This window comes from Aphis gossypii, unplaced genomic scaffold (genome assembly GCF_020184175.1).
Source record: "Aphis gossypii isolate Hap1 unplaced genomic scaffold, ASM2018417v2 Contig00263, whole genome shotgun sequence".
Taxonomy (NCBI): domain Eukaryota; kingdom Metazoa; phylum Arthropoda; class Insecta; order Hemiptera; family Aphididae; genus Aphis; species Aphis gossypii.
Window position 1 is genome coordinate 39,109 of NW_026083048.1, and position 21,069 is coordinate 60,177.

Sequence of the window (21,069 nt, forward strand, 5' to 3'; positions counted from 1 at the left end):
TAGTTCTGTAACCAGCGCATTTACCAGTTACCATCAGCAAGATTGTCATCGCCGCATCGCTCCGAGCCAAAGTTTTTTCCGTAAGCAGACTACCGCAGATAAAGTGAGTTTATTTAATTATTATTATTATTATTATTCTGTTAGTAAATAATTAGAGCCTAGAGCATATAATACACAGTCACGGAGTAAATTAATTTTTTTTCTGTTCTTAGTTTAAAATTACATTCTTATAATACGCAGTTGTGGAGTAAATTAACATTATATTTAATATCTAAGTAAATAAGAATATTCTGATATTTTATTTACACTTAGAAATATTAATGTTTTTAGACGAAAAAACCAAGCGGTTTTCGGAAAATGGTGTTTTGAAATATTTTATGAATGTGTTGCATAATTTATTTTATATTATGCATATAATATATATATATAATATATAAAGGTTGGTAGTATAAATAATAATATTCTTATTTGTTATATAGGGTAAAAAAATAAAAAAAAAATAATTTAATATTTAAAAATATTTTATTCTCACATAAAATAAATAGAATACTACAAAGAATCTAGGTCGAATCTTGATAACAACACCTTCTTCCAATGTATTATTTTGTAACAGGCTACATCATCATCATCATCACTACTTGGCCAGCCCGTATGACTCCAGTGAAAAGATTGCGCATCATCTAAATTATGATATACAGAGTTAAAAACGGTAGTATTTAAAAAAAATAAAAATATATATTATGACTTACTTAGTATCTCGTTGTCACGGGGAAATTCAGTTGATAAAAGTTCCAGAATGTTCAGTGAGTCCGCGGCGGGTGTCGACCACGGAAAGCGCTGTCCGGCCTCGAATCCGAATAAATCACTCTGATCCTGGTCCCCATGTTCTACGACTCGTAGCGCATAGTCCGCCGGATTGTAGGTGTCAGGAAATAAATCCGGTGACTGTAAATAAAATAAAATTTAATAAAAACGTGAAAACGTTAGTTGAAAAACTTACCATGCATCGCTCTGCTCCTGTCGTCTTAGCGTCAAAATTTTTTTTCGGCGTACTGAAGAATGAATCCGACATATCTGTTTTTTTCCGATTAAGAATGTTGAAAAATGATTCTGACATATTTTTTTGTTTAAGAACGTAAGACTGCACTTGAACGACTGACTGCAAGTGATACACGAGCGATACATGATTCCATCAAATCTTTTTGATTTCTTATCACAATACGTATGCGTGGGGATACGTATACGGGGGTATAAACTCGTATTGAAGACACATGTATATCGTTATGTAATGTAACAGTAAACAGGCTGAGGGTAGAATAATAATAATAACAATAATAAAAATAATAATAATAATAACGATATTTATTTGCATTTAAAGTGAGAATTATAATAATAAAATTTATTTGCATTTAAAGTGACAATTATAATAATGACATTTATTTACATTTTAAAAATAATTTACACAATTTTATAATGTCCGTGCGCGAGTGTGTGCACACGGTCAGGGAGAACGTAACGTTTATCATCCCTTCTATTTAATGATAACTTCATTGTTTTCACCGTATACACTTGATGTTTAAAAGACCGGATAGACACGTTCTCCCTATACGGCGTATACGCTTCATAAGGTCGCTGTTCAGATGGCGGTGGTGGGGGTGTGAGAGACGATGCGTCGCGGTGTATGCGTTCGACAACTTGACACGCGGAATCTCTGGCTAGTAGCTTACTCGCGTGCACACCTAGTTCGATGTCGTCGTCGTCGTCGCCATCGGTATCACTGCCGAACAAACATCGTTTATGATCGTTCAGTGTTAGATGGTTTTTTATCACATGTCTCATAACGCCCTTCGCACGAATGGAGACTTTGTGTTCCACATCGAAAGCGTAAGATTTGGCGCGGAGCGCGACAAATTCAAAAATGGTTCGTCCATTAGCCTCGTCTTTGAAAAGCCCCGGGATCCTTTTACGCAACGTTGTGAAACACCTGTGATCAGGCGGTAAATTCGATGTGTCCATGTATCGCATTAAGCTCGGGACACCCACCAAGTCGTCGTAAAAATCGTTGGTTGTTACTTGGTACAATAGCGAATCTATAACATTATATATATATATATATTTTTTATTTTTAAATTTTATATACGCACCAGTATCGGTGTATAGCAGCTCGATCTTATCGCCGTAGTGTCGTTTCATGACATCGTAGTGGAATCCGTACATCAGAACTTTGCTAACCTCGAGTACCGAAAATCCTATGTAGATAGGTTTACAGAAATCGATCTCTTTACCGTGTAACGTCACTGCCGCGAGATCTTCATTATACACGGTGCAGTGCTTGAACGTCGGGTTGTTAATAAGCTTACGCAACCTATCGACACGCGATACAAGCTCTAATTTATATCGTTTCCGCATATTCTCCATGGTTTTCCCTATACACGTAAAATAACAATAATAATAATAATATTACATTTTGGCAACGTAGAAATAATTTAATTTACCAAACACAGAGTTATTAAGATCTTTGAAAAACTGTTCTTCAAACTTATTACTCGCCCGTTGACGCATCTCCGTATTTAAATTGATGTACGGGGCTAACCATGGCGATTGACGAAATTCCAGCACTCGATGCACCTATACGATATATATATATATATGAATATGTTATAAGTAATAATAATAATAATAATAAGCACCTTTTCGACGATTACGCCGTGTGCCATGGCCTGTTTCAAATTTAAATAGTGCACCACGTAGTTTTCTTTTCGTAGAAATGTGACCATCAACTTTCGGACGGAGGACCCGTTTGGTATGCTGGCGTGTGGTAAGAACGGCATATCATTGTGTGCATCGTGTAGACTTTGTGGGTATGAAATATCTACCTCGTAAACTCTCCCCACATCGTCCGTCTCTCTCATCCACTCAAGCTGAGCTAGCGCGACTTCGGGGTTGCCCGAGTACCATGCGAAGTCGCCGATAGGCATGTACTTACACATCGCATATCCGTATAAATTATTTGCTAGATATATAACAAGACAGAAATTAATATACACACACACACTATTATATTTAAGTATAATCACCATCTAAGTATATGAGCTGTGTGATAGGCTCATCGGGTTTGTATTCGGGCGTTTTAGGATTGTTAGCCTTAGCGTACCGTTTACTCGCCTGAACTAGACCTCCTCTCATACCGGATTCCAGAAACAATATTTGATCAAAGTCCGTGAGCAGTTCCAGTTTTACCGACGTGTATTTCAACATACAGTCAAAGCTAAATCCCGGAGCCGTGAAATAATGTGCAGGGTCAAGGTGATACGTTGACATGCATATGTCCCTGAAATTTTCGAATACATCGGCGCTTATGAGTACGTCTATTTTCAAATATAGATCACTATAAGCGCCGAGAGTCGAACAACCGAAATGATTCCACACCCGCGTCGCGTGCTCGTAGTCCGCTTCGCTTATGTGACTTTCGGACAATGCACTATAAAAATTGATTTTAGGTGGTAGGGAAGTTTCACACAATTTATCCCACGAATCTGTGTATTCGTAGGGATATACACCTTTCCGTGTGGCCAACGACATCTCTTCTGCACTAAATACTTTTGAGACTTCGCGGAACTTTTCAAAGTTCGCGGTCGTTAGGTTCTCCGCCAAGTTTGCCAAACTCGATGCCATGAATCGGCACGTATCGATAAACTTGACGGAGAACGTATTGTTTATGTATTTAGTGAACGTGATAAACTTTTCTTCACTACTCGCTATCACAGAAATCGCTTTATTATCACTAGGCATATTCTCAACGATAAAGTGTGCATCGTAATTTGAAAGATTATGAAAAAAGCACGGCACGAACTTGGGCGTTTTTAATTTCAAGTTACACGTGTTGCATAACGTTTTTAAAAAACGACCGGAAAGGTGGTCATGATGTGCAACTTTACAGTTACGTTTGGTAAATCTCGCCTTGCACAAGTCACACGACATCTTGTCTGCATGCAGGCGACAATCCACATCACTCATAATAATGGGTACATTGACCGTCTTGTACAAATTACATATTCGCTCAGCCACATTGAGAACGTCGCGGACAAATCTCTTGGCCACATCGTCTTCGGTTGCCGACCCACGGAAAATGACCGGGGCTCTCGGAATGCCAAACTGTTCAAATAACTCTACCGGTACCCCCTCCGCCGCAACAACTAGGTACCCGTAGCTCATAGGATGGTGTTTGTGCATCACCTCGGTATTAGTCCCATATTTTTGTGACGACTTCAAAAGTAACGCCTCGAAGTCTGCATACACCACAAACGGTAGACGCTCTGTTTTCCGCCACGAGTTGAACTCGAGCGTGTCCCCCTCTTTAGGCAACAGAGGCAATACGGGTTTGTGCGTGCCACATGTCAAACGATGCCTAGCCAGCGCCTGCTCACCGTGTAGTTTGTATTTTAGAGGCTGGTCGTCGAAAGTGGTAAAGCATTTTTTACATGTGTATAAACGATGCTCACGATTATTTTTTTGCCGACTAACGAGCCTAGAAAAATTTGTTATTAACGCGTAATGATTTTTTTTACCTTCCTTGCCACCGTTTAGCAACAACAAGTCAAAATGGTTTTCGCTCTCAGAGTCTACAACACGCAAAGGATACACGGCCGACTGCGATGTCGAATTTTTATTTTTATTTTTATTTCTACAATTTCGTACGCCGTAAACGTTTACGGAAGTACCGGGATTTGACCTCTCAAATAATTTAATCTGCGAGACGGGGGTGGGGGCGGGCAGTGCTGAAAAATCATAGCGGTGTTCTTCGTTAAAATATTTTGCGTTTACGCGCCCGCGGTTATTGCCCCGAACGTGTTTCGCAAGCACCGCCCATTTGAAACAATTCTCATCGATATTTTCCGGATTTATCACAGCCTTTCGTTTCGCGATACTCGCAGGCAGTGGTAGAAAGGAGGAGCCCCCCATAGGTGTGTATTCGTACACTCCTAAAAGTAAACCGTCGATGCTCGATAAAGCGAAGCCGCTGCCTTTACCTTGATACGCGTCTTCCTCGGCGAGTAGCGTCGTAAAATCTCGATCTACTAAACCGTCGATATTACTATGCACAAACAATTCCCTCGCCGACGTTTTAAACGCACGATTTTGTGCGGTATTATCCACGTTAGGCACGAGGTAGGTGGCCTCTAGTTTAAGATTATATTTTATCGGGTGATCGCGTACGCATTCGCGTAATTTTTCCACCAATTCGCCCTCTATCGCATGGAGGAAAGCACGGTAACTGGGGATGTTTTCTACATTTTTCCTGAAATACCATACCACCGTCCGATTAAGCGATGACTCGATTTCGATAAAGCCCGACGTATTAACCGTATTCATGCGACCTTTTTTCCGCTTAATATTTTTTCGGCTATTTTCGACATGGTTTACGCATTGCTGTACGGGCGGAGGCGATGGCGCTGGCGGTGGCGCTGGACCCGATCTATTGTGCACGGCATTGACGGCAGCGGAGGTGGGGTCGGAAGTGTCTGTGACGAGAGGCGGGTGTACGGTAGGTCGGCACGTGATGGCCGGCATCCGCTCGTATGATGAGGGCTGAAGCGGGGAAGATGTTACCGTTGTATGACTATTTGAGAAAGGCTCTGGAGATAGGGAAACTGGGTCAGCATGTGGTGATGGCGGTGGCGGCGGTGTCGCTGCAGGGGGTGCCCAGTTTATAACTGTATCACGAACTAATACGGATAATTAAGATATTAAAATATTGTCGATATTATTATTATTATAATTAATAGGGAAAAAACATTATTTACCAATTGCACCAGTTATTTGAACGGCGTTCTCGAATTCTGGTGTATTTTTTGCAATTTCTATTTTTAAAATAATTTAATTAATAACCCCGAGTTAAAGCAAATATTCAATGCACTTACTATGGCAATTTTGTACATGAATACTGAGTGCGTTCCTCCGAGTGAATGTTTTGCGGCAAATCCCACACGTATTCTTTGATCCGTCGTGGATTTTAGCGTGTCTGTTCAGATCACGCTTATAAACGTACACTTTTCCACATATCGCACAGTTAAACATTTTGGAAAAATTAAACACGTCTACAGTTTTTTTAAAAAAAAAAAAATACAAGTATACACGTCGTTGACGGACACTGGTAACTCACTGACTAGAAATCATGTACGACAGCATCAAGTCCCGCTCGATATTCCTAAGTATTATATGTAAATGTCTTAGGAATATTTGACCACTAGGGGCGAATAGCGGTGGTAGTGCTGGTGGTGGTGGTGGTAATGGGGGGTGCTTATTTTAAATCACAGTAAGGATATGTGTGTTACATAACATTACCGCGTTTGACGATAACACACAACGATAACACAACTGTGGAGTTGATAACGATGTAGATAATACTATTTTGTTATTTTAATTTGTATTTATTATTTCTTTGCAATGCCTACGAACTGCACAGCCAGCAGCAGCAGCAGCAGCAGTTACTCTCAAGGCATCGTACGAGACAGGAGTGTCTTTCTACATGTTAACCGTTGTTACACTGTATTATTTACGTTTTAAAATACACAATTATTTTAAACGCTCTATTACAAACATGAATTTATTAAAATGTAACGTCGATTGTCAGACACTAGTGTGGACGGTACAGGAGAACTCAGTCCCAGAATATCCCGAGTATTCAACTTTTCTATCAAGGTTGAAAACATTCGATTCGCATCCTCTTCGCTCATATCAAGATAAGTATTCGCTCGCCGAATGCGGATTCACTTACAGTGGGACGGGAGACTTGGTTCAATGCTACTACTGCGGTCTATTGCTATCAGAATGGGAGAAAAATGACGAAGTTTGGCAACAACACGCCATGCACAATCCCGAATGCGTTTATGTATTGTTATATAAGGGCGCACAATTTATTGAGAATGCTAAAAATGCGATTCATAAACGCAAATGTAAAACAGAATCGTATGATGTCGTCGGATAACATATTATATTTTACACCAAATGTTCATTATAATACTGTATGATTAACTTATATAATATTATGTATGTTGGTTGAATAAATGACAAATTTTATATATATATATAATAAAGCGCATTATAGTGTTTAACCCGGTATCCTGGTAAATGTAATAGATATGAATGCATATACGTATAATAGTGTGTGACGAATCCAGAAAGGGTGGGAACCACTGTTATATGGCTATGTTTGAAGGTCAATGATGTAGGGCGCCGCAGTATCCTCATGCACGTGGAAATACGCTACGTATATAGGTATGTATGTATGTATGTATATAGTATGTATGTATGTATGTATGTATATATGTATGTATGTATGACGTAACGGGGCTGGCGCGGCTTGCCGCGGTAGCGGGGCGGGTGGGGTATAGGATATAGCTATGTATGTATATATGTATGTATATAGTATGTATGTATGTATGTATGTATATAGTATATTGGTATGTATGTATGTATGTATGTATGTATATAGTATGTACGTATATACTATATAGTATGTACGTATATAGTATATAGTATGTATGTATATAGTATATAGGTATGTATATAGTAGGTATGACGTAACGGGCTGCGCGGCTTGCCGCGGTAGCGGGGCGGGTGGGGTATAGGGCCACGATACGCGGCGGCGGCGGCACGCTGAGGGGGGGGGTTTCGGTGTCGCTCGCGACCTGGGGCGCGGGGATTCCGCCGGGTAGCGGGGCGGGGTGGGGACAGGGTCATGATACGCGCGGGGCGGGGTGGGGATAGGGTCGTGATACGCGCGGGGTGGGGCGGGGATAGGGTCGTGATACGCGCGGGGTGGGGCGGGGATAGGGTCGTGATACGCGCGGGGTGGGGCGGGGATAGGGGCGGGGTATAGGGCCACGATACGCGCGGGGGGTAGTGGTCGTGACGTAGAACCTGCCGCACAGCCTGCCGCAGCCTGCCGCAACTGCCGCGTTTATGGGCGGGGGGTGGTGAAGCGGGGGGTCCAGAACGGCTATTTTACACTACTCATATAAAATTGTAGATCAAAATAAGAGAAAAAAAATCATAATCGAGGAATAAATACGTAACTAAAATAAAAATATCGTTAAGATTATATGAAGAGCATTGACCTCATTTCACCATTGTTCAAAAAATATAGATAATATTTACTATCTACCCTATACAGTAATTTATATTTATTATATTTATATAGATTTATCAATACTACCAGTAGCAGTGCCACTAGATTAGATTATATTGATTATAATATTTGTCATGGCAGTTATAGTTTTGAGATTTACAATGATTATTATACCACCTACCTATATTAGATAATATGAAGCTATAATTGCTTCAAATTGTCTTGTATCCCTCCGCCATTGAATACCACTATAGGCCAGTGGCGTTTATAGAAATCAATTATTAATTATATTTTCGTACTTTTTGTCCAACAATAAAAAATGAATCCGGACTTTTAGTTCAACTTTTTTTAAAATGGACTTTTCGTCCGGGATTCATTTATACACATTATACATGACCAGGGTTCAGATTTTATAGCACTAAAATTTACTAAAATATACGCTATAAAAAAAAGTTTTAATTAAAATCGTAAATAATAAAAAAAAAACCATGTGAGTGCCTTTGTACTCACGAATGATGTGTAAACATCTTAGCTGTAGTACGACTTTGATTGGGTAATATAATGTCATGGTTTGAGTGGGAATTTGTATAATAAGGTAACAATAATCATACAAGATCGCGTTCTCTTTAAAATTTATATTTCTTCAATATCTCTTATACATGTAATTATTGGTTTATGGTAGCTGAAATAAGATACATAAATTTCTGGTTTTCCAACATTTAAAAATCGCTAGAATACACCGTCTAGTGTAGTTTTTGCAAAAACTCGAGATAAACCTGTACGTATATAATACAAACACGAAAAACACGTCGAAAATCGGTATTGAATAACCAATCCGCCTAAAATATATAATTACCCATGTATACAATATTGGCGAGTTCAAAAAATAATAAATATACATCAATACATAAATAGCGTATAGGTAGTAAATATATGGAAAACTATAAAATAAATATATAATATTCCAGTAGTATACGTAGGTATGTGTAATATACTATTAAACGGTGTTTAACTCTCGACAATCAAACGAAATAACGAAAAAAAAAATCGGAAAAAAATGCAAAAAATCGAGAGCGTCCGGGCGGCCATGCGTTGTGGAGCGCCGCCGTCGGATCGACGACGAAACCGCTGGAGCGGGATTCGAACCTGACTATCCTAGCACGGGGACCTTACTCCTAAACCTATCGACTACAGTTTGAGATGGAAAACCGAGTCGAACGTCGAGCCCTTAAGCCGTTTCCGGACCGCAGAGAACACCGCATTAATCGCTTCGATTTACCGGTCAAAACGTCAAATCCTTTTCTCGTGTAAATGAAACTCGGAAAATAAAAACGTTCTTACGTCATCAAATCTCCGTCCGTAACGATCGTAAAAGACGACGATTACATCTACTACACATTACATCATAGTCAATTCTAAGGACACGCATAATAAAATACTATAAGAAAAGTGTCATAAACTCTTAGGTATGATTAAGAATATTTGCAATTACAACTTTGACTATACCTGTACCTAACTGCTTTTATATTAAGAAACATATCAATTTTATATGTATGTGTGTGTGTGAATAAATAAAAAAATTCCGTATAATTCGTGTGTAATGAAGCTTATATTAATATTAATCGTCTGTTTAATATAACGTTTTATAATATAACAAACAGCCGATAAAAAAAAAAAATCGTCGAAAACCCGCGTAATAATCGAATTTAACGTAAGAAAAACGCGTTATCAAGACGGGGGCGTTGGAGAACCGTCCGTTTTCGATAACGACGGCGGCGGGCCATGGAGCATAAAAACGGCGACCGAGGCGCATTCTTTTATAAGGAAACGAACTTCTTCACGTTTTATTATATAAGGAGAAGAGGAAGAGGATTTTATATTTTATCTTATAATTCAGATTAATTGTGCTATCTTTATTATCTTGCCTATCCATTAATTTTCTATCTACCTTACCATCTATACATTTATTACTGTAGATTGTATAACAATAAATTAAATAGGACTTTTTTTTTTTTGGGAGTAATAAGTAAATATCAAACAAATGATCTATTGTGATCCATTATCCATAACGATTAACGACGTAACATGAATAATGGTAGGTAGTCGATGTGTGCCGATATGATGATCGTATATTTCGGGTAAAACAAAACAACCTATTTTTCAACCTACTATTTTGTGTAAAAAAATATATATTGATTCAGTAAAAATGTCTCAGTCCAGTGGGAAAATCTCCAGTATCCAGCTTTTATATTTAATTTATTATTGGCTTTGATCTTATACAATTTGGGACATTGTGTATGATCTAAGAATATTTGACATTTCTTTCAGCTTTAAAATTAAAATATAATTTTAATAATAAACAATAAAAGTTACTAATTAGTAATTTGTTATAATTTTAGAAGCAATTTTACTGTATTTAAAAATGTTTGAAAATAACATAGCTAATCTAAACTATAGTTTAAATTATTGAGAAAATAGCTCTGCTTTGTGAATCTGCAAAATATTATTTTAATAAATTATCATAAACAGAATTAAAAATACAATTACTTTATACTGTTATGCTGATGATGGGAAAGTTGAAATAATGTGACACTGCTATGTCTTAAACATTTTAAGGTTTACCTAGCTATATGGTGATAAATAAATTTGTATTAATAACTGCTAGCATTTAGAAGCATTATCAAAACAATGGCATTGTATTCCACAATTCGGTGTATGCATTAATTAATATTTAAAATTTCATATATTGAATCTTCTATTTGAGTATGTGTTATTAGTGAAATTTTTGGTACCTATGCACACTTATTTTTAGGTAGTTTAAAGGGTAAATGTTCAAAATATTGTAGCCACACCTAAGTCTGTACTTATTCGAAACTGAGCAAACTATTATGTATGTAGTATAAAAATAAAACGACAAAATTGAACTACAAACTACCAACGTTGCTACTTGCAAATTAACATGCACATTGTTGAGGCATAATTCCATAATTAATTAAATGCTCAAATTCTAAGTATAAAATAGCACATAAATTCTTGGTAGGACTGTGGTGGTGGCACCATGTCCACCATATTTAATACATTTATAATAGTTTATATAAGATTTCAGATACTAGTAGACAGGAGGAATAATATATTGGAATTATACAATCAGTTTGAACCAGAAAAAAAGAATTTCACCAACAATGTGAGGGCAATACTTAATGAGCTACCATTTGAAGTGAAACACATAGACTCTGAAATTGTAATTGAAATTTGCAAGAGGTTGGGAATAAAATGGAATGCTACTAAATGGAAAGTAGGTGCATTAAAAAATCAGAATAAAGTGACTTTAGCATTGCGTTATATTTTTAAACTGGACAGTGAAAAAGTAAAAACACCAATTGAAAAGGTAATGTTATATAAAAATATTGAAAATATTGGGCTGGTGTCTGTTGGTGATGATTTTTTGTCAAGTTCTAGGTCAATGGAGACAAGTATAACAATAAATGAGATACTTGAACATGGATCTTTATTGTTGAAACCAAATTTAGAGGAGTTAAATGTTGATGAATTTATCATTCCTACAAAACCAAATGATGCTATTGGCATAGTGGAATGTGTTAATGATCAACTATTAACACATGACAGCAACAATGATATTAAGGGGCAAATATCACAGGTTGAAAATTTAATTACAGATGAAAATACCTCTAAGACAAAGGTAATGTGTGGTTCCAATGCAGAACAGTTATCTGTTATTGATGAAACTTTATACAATTTTAGGTCGATACAGAGAAATGAGGACATTATGGAAGTTGCATCTATTTATTCGTCCAGTGCAGAGAATATTTTGGACACTTCTAATGATACTGTATTGTTGGAATAAAGTCCTATAGAGTCAAATTTTGTGTTTGTGACTCCTACTCAAAGAAATGCTATAGGAAATTCTAGAAGAAAATTATTTCATGATAATTGGAAGTTCATTGTTTGAATGTAATAGCTCAATTGATTTACTCAGAAACACTGGTAAAATTAGAGACAAATTTATTAGTCCCATAAAGAGCCCGTTAAAACATTTAAATGATAGACAATTTAATAAAAGTCCTGGGGAGCTTTTACCACCAGGTTCTAAAAATGTGTCTCCTCTCAGCATTAAAGGAGAATATTATGAATGTAATTTCAAAGAAAAAGAGTTTATAATTCCAAAAGATGAATGGAATCATATATTTGAAGATGGAAAACTAAATACAAAAAGGTATACATAAACTTATTTCAATGTGCTTAATATATTTGTATTATTAATTTATAACTACTTACATTATATTTAATTTGTCTTAAAATTGAACATTTTATTAACCCTTTCATGCCCACTAATTCAAATAATTTGAATTTCAAAAATTTTTTTTTTTTTAATATAGTTATATAGACCTTAAATAAAAGAAAAAAATTTTTTTTTTAATTTTCTTGAAAACTGATTTTCCCAGCTATGACTCCATATGGCATCATTGGAGGTATGAGGATTTAATTTTTTACATTTTCAAAAACTATTAGAAATGACCACTTAATTGTTCATTATAAAGGAACATGAGTTAAGTAAAACATAGTTAACAAATTAATATAATAAGTAATTAAAAACAAAACAAAATACATTTTTTCTATATCACATATTGTATAACCTTATACATCATTTTTAATATAATAATTAAAAACAAAACAAAACATAACTTTTTTTCTATCACATTTATAGTTGATTGAAAAGAAACACATGTTGGTAAAACTTATTTTTATAGTAACATTTAATATAATAATTAAAACATAAAATAAAATTGTTCTGTATCACATGTAACCTTATACATAAAATAAAACATAACTTTTTTCTGTATCACAATAGTTAATTGTAATGAAACATAATAATAATAAAACTAAGTGAAAAATAAACTATTTTTCATGATAATGTCTAAAACAATTCGGGTTACTGTTGTAACATAAAGCTACTTCACATTTGGCACATTGAGTTCTGGAATATGGATTTGATGGACAGTACTTGCATCTTTTTTTGTTTTGTATATATTCCAGCCAGTGTTCATATTTATCAAACCTTACATCTGGAACTGGTTTATTAGTATATTTTCTTCGAGTTGGTGGGGTCTGAAGATTAACCTTAGATCTTTTTAATTTGCCTTTTCCAGAGCTAAGTAATCCTTGTGCAATTTCAGTTTTAAAAATTAATAAAGAATTATACTTTGGGATATTTAATTGCTTGCAGTGGCGCCTATACATCAACCAACTATTTACAATACACATATCCATTATGTGAAAAACAATTCTCATATAATATCTTTTACATTTTATGTCTGTACGGTAAATCTCTACAAGCATATCGTGTAAATCTATTCCCCCCATAAATGAGTTATACTCTCTTACCATTGCTGGCCTTTTTACAGGAATTTGTGCCTTTTCTGATGCTGACCAACGTAATACAGGATCTGTAGGTTCTGTACCAATGTAATTTGATATCAAGTGTACACTTTTATTATCATACTACTTACAGCCTATAATACCATGAGATGTATCAATTCTTGTATCATAAGTCCCTCTTCCTGCTTTTTTGAGATCTTTGTCATTTTCAAATTGGCATCCTGCTATTCTATTTGATCGAACAGTGCCTACAGATAAAATGCCTAAACTTTTTAAATGTAATATTAAATTATAAGATGTAAACCAATTATCAAAACTTAGTTTATAATTTTTATGTTTTGGCAAAATATCAGACAATCGAATTACAATGTCACCACTCAGACCCATTTTAGTAGAAGATTTTATTGTTGATTTTCCCACATAAATCTCAAAGTCATGAATGATACCTGACTTAGAAGCTAATGCAAACATCTTAATTCTCCATTTATGGGGTTTTGATTTGTTGTATTGTTTCATTACACTTCTGCCTTTGAATGGTATTATTATTTCATCTATTGCAGTGAATTCTTCAGGTGCAATCATTTTAAAATTGTTTTGTATAGCATATATGTATGGTCTTATTTTAAACAATTTGTCATGGTTAGGGTGATTATTGGGTAAATAGTAAGTATTATCATTGAAATGAATATTAGCACGTAAATTTTCAAATCGATTGCGTGCCATGGCATCAGAAATAGCTGTATATTTTGAGTTATTTGCCCAATACATTCTCATAGTTGGCATTTTTACAATAGACATAACCATATGAATTCCCAAAAATATTTCAATTTCATTGGTATTTGTGTTTATACTAGTACCATTTTTTTGCACTGAATACAAATTTGTTTGGTACACTATGTTTTGAATTATATTTGTATCAAAAATTTGTTTAAAATATTGTAATGGTGTGTAAGGTGAAATTGGAGGATCTGATAAAATAACATTACATGGGTACGGTTGGTTTTCCCAAGAACCTCTTACCCAATTAGGTGGCAAATTAAGATCTGAGTTCTTTTCAGAGTAGTCTTCAAAATTATCTTCTATTACATCAGCATTATCATAAGAATTATTATTTTCCAAATCTTTGGTCAGTGATATATCACCTCTTATAATACACTGTTCTCTTTCCTAATAATTGTAGTATATTATAAGTAAAGTAAACTTCTTTGAATAAAAATGTATTTATTACATACCAAATCATCTAAGTGAGCATTGTTATCATCAACAAATTCATTCATATCAGCTATGCATTGTTCTAAATTATATTCTTCTGGTTCTTCATCAAAAACATTAAATTCTTCAATATCAGATAAATTCCCTTGCAACAGTTCTTCAATTTGAATTTCATTTAAATTCATAGTGCGAATAAATGTCCTAAACAACAATATAATTTATTATAGTTAATTCAAGTCACACATAGTCCTAATGATGCCATATGGAATCACGCATTGTCATAGCTAAAGACCGGATTCCCGTGCAATTGCATCTTTTTATGGCATGTTCTAAATTCAATAGAAACAAGCTACAAATCCAAATTAAGAGATGTAGATTAATTGAAAAAAAGTTTTATGTTGCACAAAATTGCACGTTTTTGGGTTTTTGCACAAAATTGCACGTTTCGGGTTTTTTTTTATAAAAATGTACTTTTGTACAAATATTTTTGTATTATTTTTATCGGTGCTATATTATGTTGTTATACAAAGTATTGGACTTTTATATCAAACAATATATAATTATATATATACAACGATATAATACGAAGTAATTAAGATAGTGACTAAGGTACTACGATAGTCGATAGATTATCGATTATACATACAGTATACAGTATACACATACAATTCTACAGTCTATCCGCAGCCGTCGTAGTCAACTCGTGTTATATACAATTTTATAGTTAAATTTTACTTGATATTATTTAATTTAAAATGCCGAAAATTAGTAGTAGTCATTGTTCTAAAATAAAGTGTTGGATCGAAAAATATCCAGAATTAAAAGCAGAAGGCAAAATTATATTTTGCACGTCGTGCAATAAGGCTATTGGTTGTGAACGTAAATCACAAGTTGATGCACACTGTAATTCAAGTACGTACCTACGATAACACTAATTGTCTGCTGTAATTAATAATTATTAACATTTTTTTTTATTGTTTTTGTTGTGATCAGCTGTGCATCAACAAATGACTGCTGCTAAAAAAAATAAGCGTAATCCGGTACAAATGTTAATACCTGAAACCACATCAGCCATGGCTAGTCGAAATGAATTTTTAACAGACATGTGTTATGCCATGGTAGCCACAAATATTCCTTTCAATAAACTTCAGTCGACACCATTTAAGAATTTTTTACAAAAATATGTTAATCAGAATATTCCAGATGAAAGTACGTTACGAAAAAATTACTTAAAAATATGTTTTGAATCTACTCTTAAAAAAATACGGGAAAAATTAGCTAACAATTTCATTTACATTATGGTAGACGAAACGACTGATTCTAGAGGGCTGTATATTTGTAGTCTAATTGTTGGAATACTTCATCCAGAAATAATACCTACTTCATTCCTAATTTCTTGCAAAGAATTGAAAAAAACCAATTATGAAACGGTTTCTCGATTTGTGAATGATAGTTTAATGGAATTTTTTGGAGACACGTTATTTCAAGACAAAATTCTGCTGTTTATTAGCGATGCGGCGCCATATATGATAAAAACTGGAGGAGCATTAAAAATATTTTATTCTAATATGATTCATATAACTTGTGTTGCCCATGGCTTAAACCGTGTAGCCGAAAAAGTTAGAGACATTTTCCCGGGTATAAATAAACTAGTAAATAATGGAAAAAAAATGTTTTTAAAAGCACCTCATCGTATTACTGCTTATAAAAATTTTATGGACTGTCGCCTTCCTCCAGAACCTGTAATAACAAGGTGGGGAACATGGTTGGAAGCTGCTTTGTTTTACTCTGAAAATTTCAGTAAATTTAAAGAATTGGTATTTAATATAGAAGATGACGCCCAATCTGTCCAAAAAGTAAAATCCATTTTGAGTACTACATCAATTATATCTGATTTAACATTTATTCGATCATATTTGTCCGAGTTGCCAAATTCAATTACAAAACTGGAAAAACAAAATTCAACTTTAAATTATCAAATAAATGTAGTTGAAACAGTAAGAGATGGACTTAAGACAATTGAAAATGAAAAGGGACAAATACTATATGAAAAATTCAAATCAGTATTTGATAAAAATCCCGGATACAATATTTTAAAACTGTACAACAATTCAATAAATGGAAATGATGTAGATTTAAAAGAAGATCCTGCTATTATAAGCTGCTACAAACAATGCCCGATAACAAGTGTCGATGTAGAACGTGTATTTTCGCAGTTAAAACATATATTGAATGATAGAAGACATAATTTTAAAGAAAAAAACTTGGAAATGTACATGATTATAAATTTTAATCAAATATTGTAAAGTGAGTTATATACATATTTACATATTGTCAGTTTATTATTATTTTAATCAATTATTGTAAAGTCAGTTATTAGTTATTCTTATTACTTATTAAAATTAAAATTTGAAGTACCTATAATAAAATTTTGTTTTTGCACGTTTTTGCACATTCTAACATTTTAATTGCACATTTCTTAGATTTTAGCTGCACAAAAATCCGGTCTTTAGTCATAGCAATTGTATAAAAACTAATACTTAGGTATACAATTTCAATATCTATCTCATTGTAATTAATACTACATTTTAAAATATAAAAAGTAAGTTTAATAAATAATAAGCGTTTTACTTACCAGAAAAATTTAAAACAAAACGAGAGAGTACATGTGTTGAAAAATAATAATTTTTTTTTTTGGTAATTTGATAATACTGGTAATCACAAATATGATAACCACAAGGCAGTGTCACCATATGAAAGACAAGAAAATATTCAATGATAAATGATGTCTTATGGAAACATTGGTCGATTAGAAAAAATAAAAAAAAATGATAAACATCGTGATGCCATATGGCATCACCTGGCACGAAAGGGTTAAATATAGTTGAATTAAATCATCACAAAAATAATTTATATAGATATAATTGTTAGCTTATATAGTTATATATATATTGTGTATAACAAGTGGCACAACAAAGGGTTCAAATCTTGGGGGTGCTACAATTATGAAACCCTCCAACACAAACCTTATATATAGTCAGTAATCAGTATTTTATATTATACTTTAGCATCTCCTAGCACCTCCGTAGTCATGCCACTGACAACAACAATAACATAATACTAAATAATATATGTTAATAGTTAATATTATAAATTTCAGTGATAGAATTAAGAGGTTGTTACACCAACATTTATTGTCTCCATCCACGGCTGTAGATAGTATGGTTGCACATCGGCCTATACCACGCAATGTTAGATAGTGGAATATAAGAGTTCTTATCTCAAATATGAAAAAGTGATGATCTGGTGGCGCTCCCTACGGATGTCAACTAGAACTACAGAGTTGCAAAATATATATAATATTGAATATTCACAGATATCTTTACTATACTGTGAATATATTATACATATATCTATATGAATATAGTTACTGATGATAAATTAAACCAATATACTAGGTATATAGTTTATTTATAGATAAAATAAATATTCTATATTTCTATCCATTAATCCATTATACATAAATATCTATTATGACAATAGATATAAAATATCTACACACATATGCTTATGTAAACCTTTACTAAGATCTTAAATATGTATTCTTGTGCATATTCTTAATTACTAACACTTAAACATAAAATATGCCTAATTATTGTGCTGTTCGTGAACCTCATTATATAGGAAAAACTCTTTTCGGTGTACCTAAAGACAATGAAATGAAAGAACTATGGGAAAATGCCTTAGGTATTAAATTAAAAAAAAGTTTTAGAGTATGTGCATCACATTTTAAAAATTCAGACATCATAAGTAGTTGGGAGTCAGGCGAAGGACAGAATAAGTACACAGTAGGTTTATATAATAATACAAATTTTATAATATTATAAGAATATTTTATATTTAGTGATGTATAAAATAAAATAAAAGTAAAAATTTACCAGTTTGTTACAATATTGTTTAATATGATATAATTCCTAGATTTGTTTGAAGACATTTAAATTAAAAAAAGGAGCAGTTCCAATACATTTAAATAAACATGTATCTCCATTAGGTTTAAATGTCAAGGTAATGTTTGTAATTACATACCAAAATATCAGATTTTTGTATATAACATAGTAGACATTTTTTTTTTAAATCATCATTTATGTAGTTTGAAAATCTGAATGATACAGCAGTACCAGATTTTATAGATGTTTCAAAACAATTGAATGAAGAAGAGTTCTCAACTTCTAAAAGACGAAAGGTTCTAAACATATAATGATTTTATTAGTACCTATATAAGTAATTAATATACACAATACACTTTATTATTATGTAGATACAAATTGATGTAGAAAACCAATTAGATGTATTCAATAACATTTTAAACAATACAAACACTTTAAGTTTACCGAATAATTGGTATATTGATACTGAAAATCATATTGCTTTTCACACATTGAGTAGTTTTCAAACTAATTATAACAGATATGTTGAAAAGCAATTGATTATAACTAAAGGTAATTAATTCGCAATAATAAACATACTAAAATTTATAATAATTATTATTTGGTATTCAAATATATAATATTTTACCAGATTTAAACTTAATTATAAATATCAACGGAAAATCAATAACAACAACTGAAATTGGACTAAATGAATTTAAAGTCAAAGATATTAAAGATGTAAAACAGTGCTTAAGTATATTAAATTCATTAAAATATTGTAAGGGTGCTATGTCTTGTTTAAAAAATCCCAATATTAAATCTTCATTTGGTGATCAATATGTTCAATCAAATGATCAGTGGCGACATGTAAAATGCTTGTCAATAATTATAGATGATGACAAGTGAAGTACCTATTACTAATAAATAAATTAACAAATTACATTTTCAATCACAATTTTATTTGTATTTATTTGACAATTAACTATTTTAATGATTGTAATACTTGTGTATGGTGTAAACGCTTAGTATATTCAATTCAAAAAAAGCAGGCAAGTGGGTACCGTTCTGCTGTACATTAGGGGGTGGGGTTGACCTCGGACTAGGCTAGGTTAAAATTGAATGCAATGATAGGTATCATTGTATACGAAAAACGATTCTAAACGAAGATGATTTGTCAGCCTAGGATATAATTTCCAGTGGTTGGTGAAAAAGGTGGTTTATGTTTATGGCCTGAATACACCAAAATTTAAGTTCTTTTATAATTATTGTAAGCTAAACTTATGAAAAATCTTGTATTAAATTTTCAACTCTTAGCTACCTACACAAACATTTTTATGAATTATACCTACAAAATAATTTGCAAATATTCATAATTTTGACGAATTTTCGTCAAAATTTGAACTTCAAATGTTAATAAAAATGTATTCTTATAATTTTTTAATCACTATAAGAATAACATATGAGGAACTTTGTATAAAATTTACAGGTATTTTGATAGGGCCAAAAAAATTTTATCGACCCTTCAAAAAAAATTTTTCAGAAAAATCGAAAATTTCAGTTGTCTATAAATAGCTCAAAAAAACTCAAAATATTTTGAAAATTAAATCAAGTAAAGAAAATGCCAACCTAAATAACTGGTAAAATTTTCAAGTATCTACGACTTATACTTTTTGAATTATAACAAATATCAAAAATCGTTTGAGGCTAAACCGTTATTTAACGCGGTTTTGTAAAAATTTAAATTTCAAACACTCATAAAATTTTTTTGTCTGAATCCGGTAGAGTTTTTTTTACAGATATTTGAAGAAAAATGTATGGAGAACCTTGTACCAAATTTTCAAAACTTAGTTATAAAAGAAAAAAATTTTATGATTTTTCAACTTCAAAATTACTTGCAAATTTTCGCGTTTTCGACAGATTTCGTAAAAATTTGAACTATAAACTCTTATAAAAAAAAATTGTGACTAACGATTTTTAATTATTTTTAGCTATATACAGATACCACTGACATTAACATTTGGTGAAAATTTCAAGTATTTTCAGTGATTAGTTTTTGAATTACAACCATAAAAAAAAATCGATTTGGTCGAAAACTGGTTTTGCGTAAAAATTGCCGTTTTTCCGTCATTTTTTTTTTGTTTTTCTCGAATTTTTTGATAACTGTTGGAAAATGTTAACTTTTTACCTCTATAATGCACCAAGGATATTCACTTTTACATCGGAAACCCCCCCCCCCATAGTTTGAAATTGGAGCATTATTTCGACTAGTTATGCTGTACACAGACGACAAAAAAAAACATACATCATTGTAAAATCAATACATTCATCACTTCGTTCAGAATCTAAAAAAGTGCAAGAATAAATAATCTTAAAAAGACAAACATATATTTGTCTCCGAAT

At 33.0% G+C, this 21,069-nt stretch overlaps 1 protein-coding gene across 1 annotated transcript; it reads right to left on the reverse strand.

The window, feature by feature from the left end:
• Window positions 1–1,359: 1,359 nt before the first annotated feature.
• Window positions 1,360–6,222, reverse strand: LOC126553576 (uncharacterized). The gene is made up of 7 exons (XM_050208720.1): window positions 5,922–6,222; window positions 5,805–5,861; window positions 3,078–5,726; window positions 2,691–3,013; window positions 2,496–2,628; window positions 2,145–2,426; window positions 1,360–2,090 (listed from the first exon to the last, which is right to left on the reverse strand). The coding sequence occupies exons 1-7, from the start codon at window positions 6,076–6,078 to the stop codon at window positions 1,459–1,461; spliced, it is 4,233 nt and encodes a 1,410-aa protein (XP_050064677.1). The 5' UTR covers window positions 6,079–6,222; the 3' UTR covers window positions 1,360–1,458.
• Between the last annotated feature and the right edge of the window lie 14,847 nt (window positions 6,223–21,069).

What these genes read in the sequence shown, in the direction of transcription:
- LOC126553576 (XM_050208720.1), bottom strand. Translation starts at nt 6,078, where the DNA reads ATGTTTAACTGTGCGATATGTGGAAAAGTGTACGTTTATAAGCGTGAT. An exon ending in TCTTAATAACTCTGTGTTTG is followed by an intron (nt 2,427 to 2,495) that starts GTAAATTAAATT and finishes TTACGTGTATAG; the next exon opens with GGAAAACCATGGAGAATATG. An exon ending in GCTGCTATACACCGATACTG is followed by an intron (nt 2,091 to 2,144) that starts GTGCGTATATAA and finishes ATAATGTTATAG; the next exon opens with ATTCGCTATTGTACCAAGTA.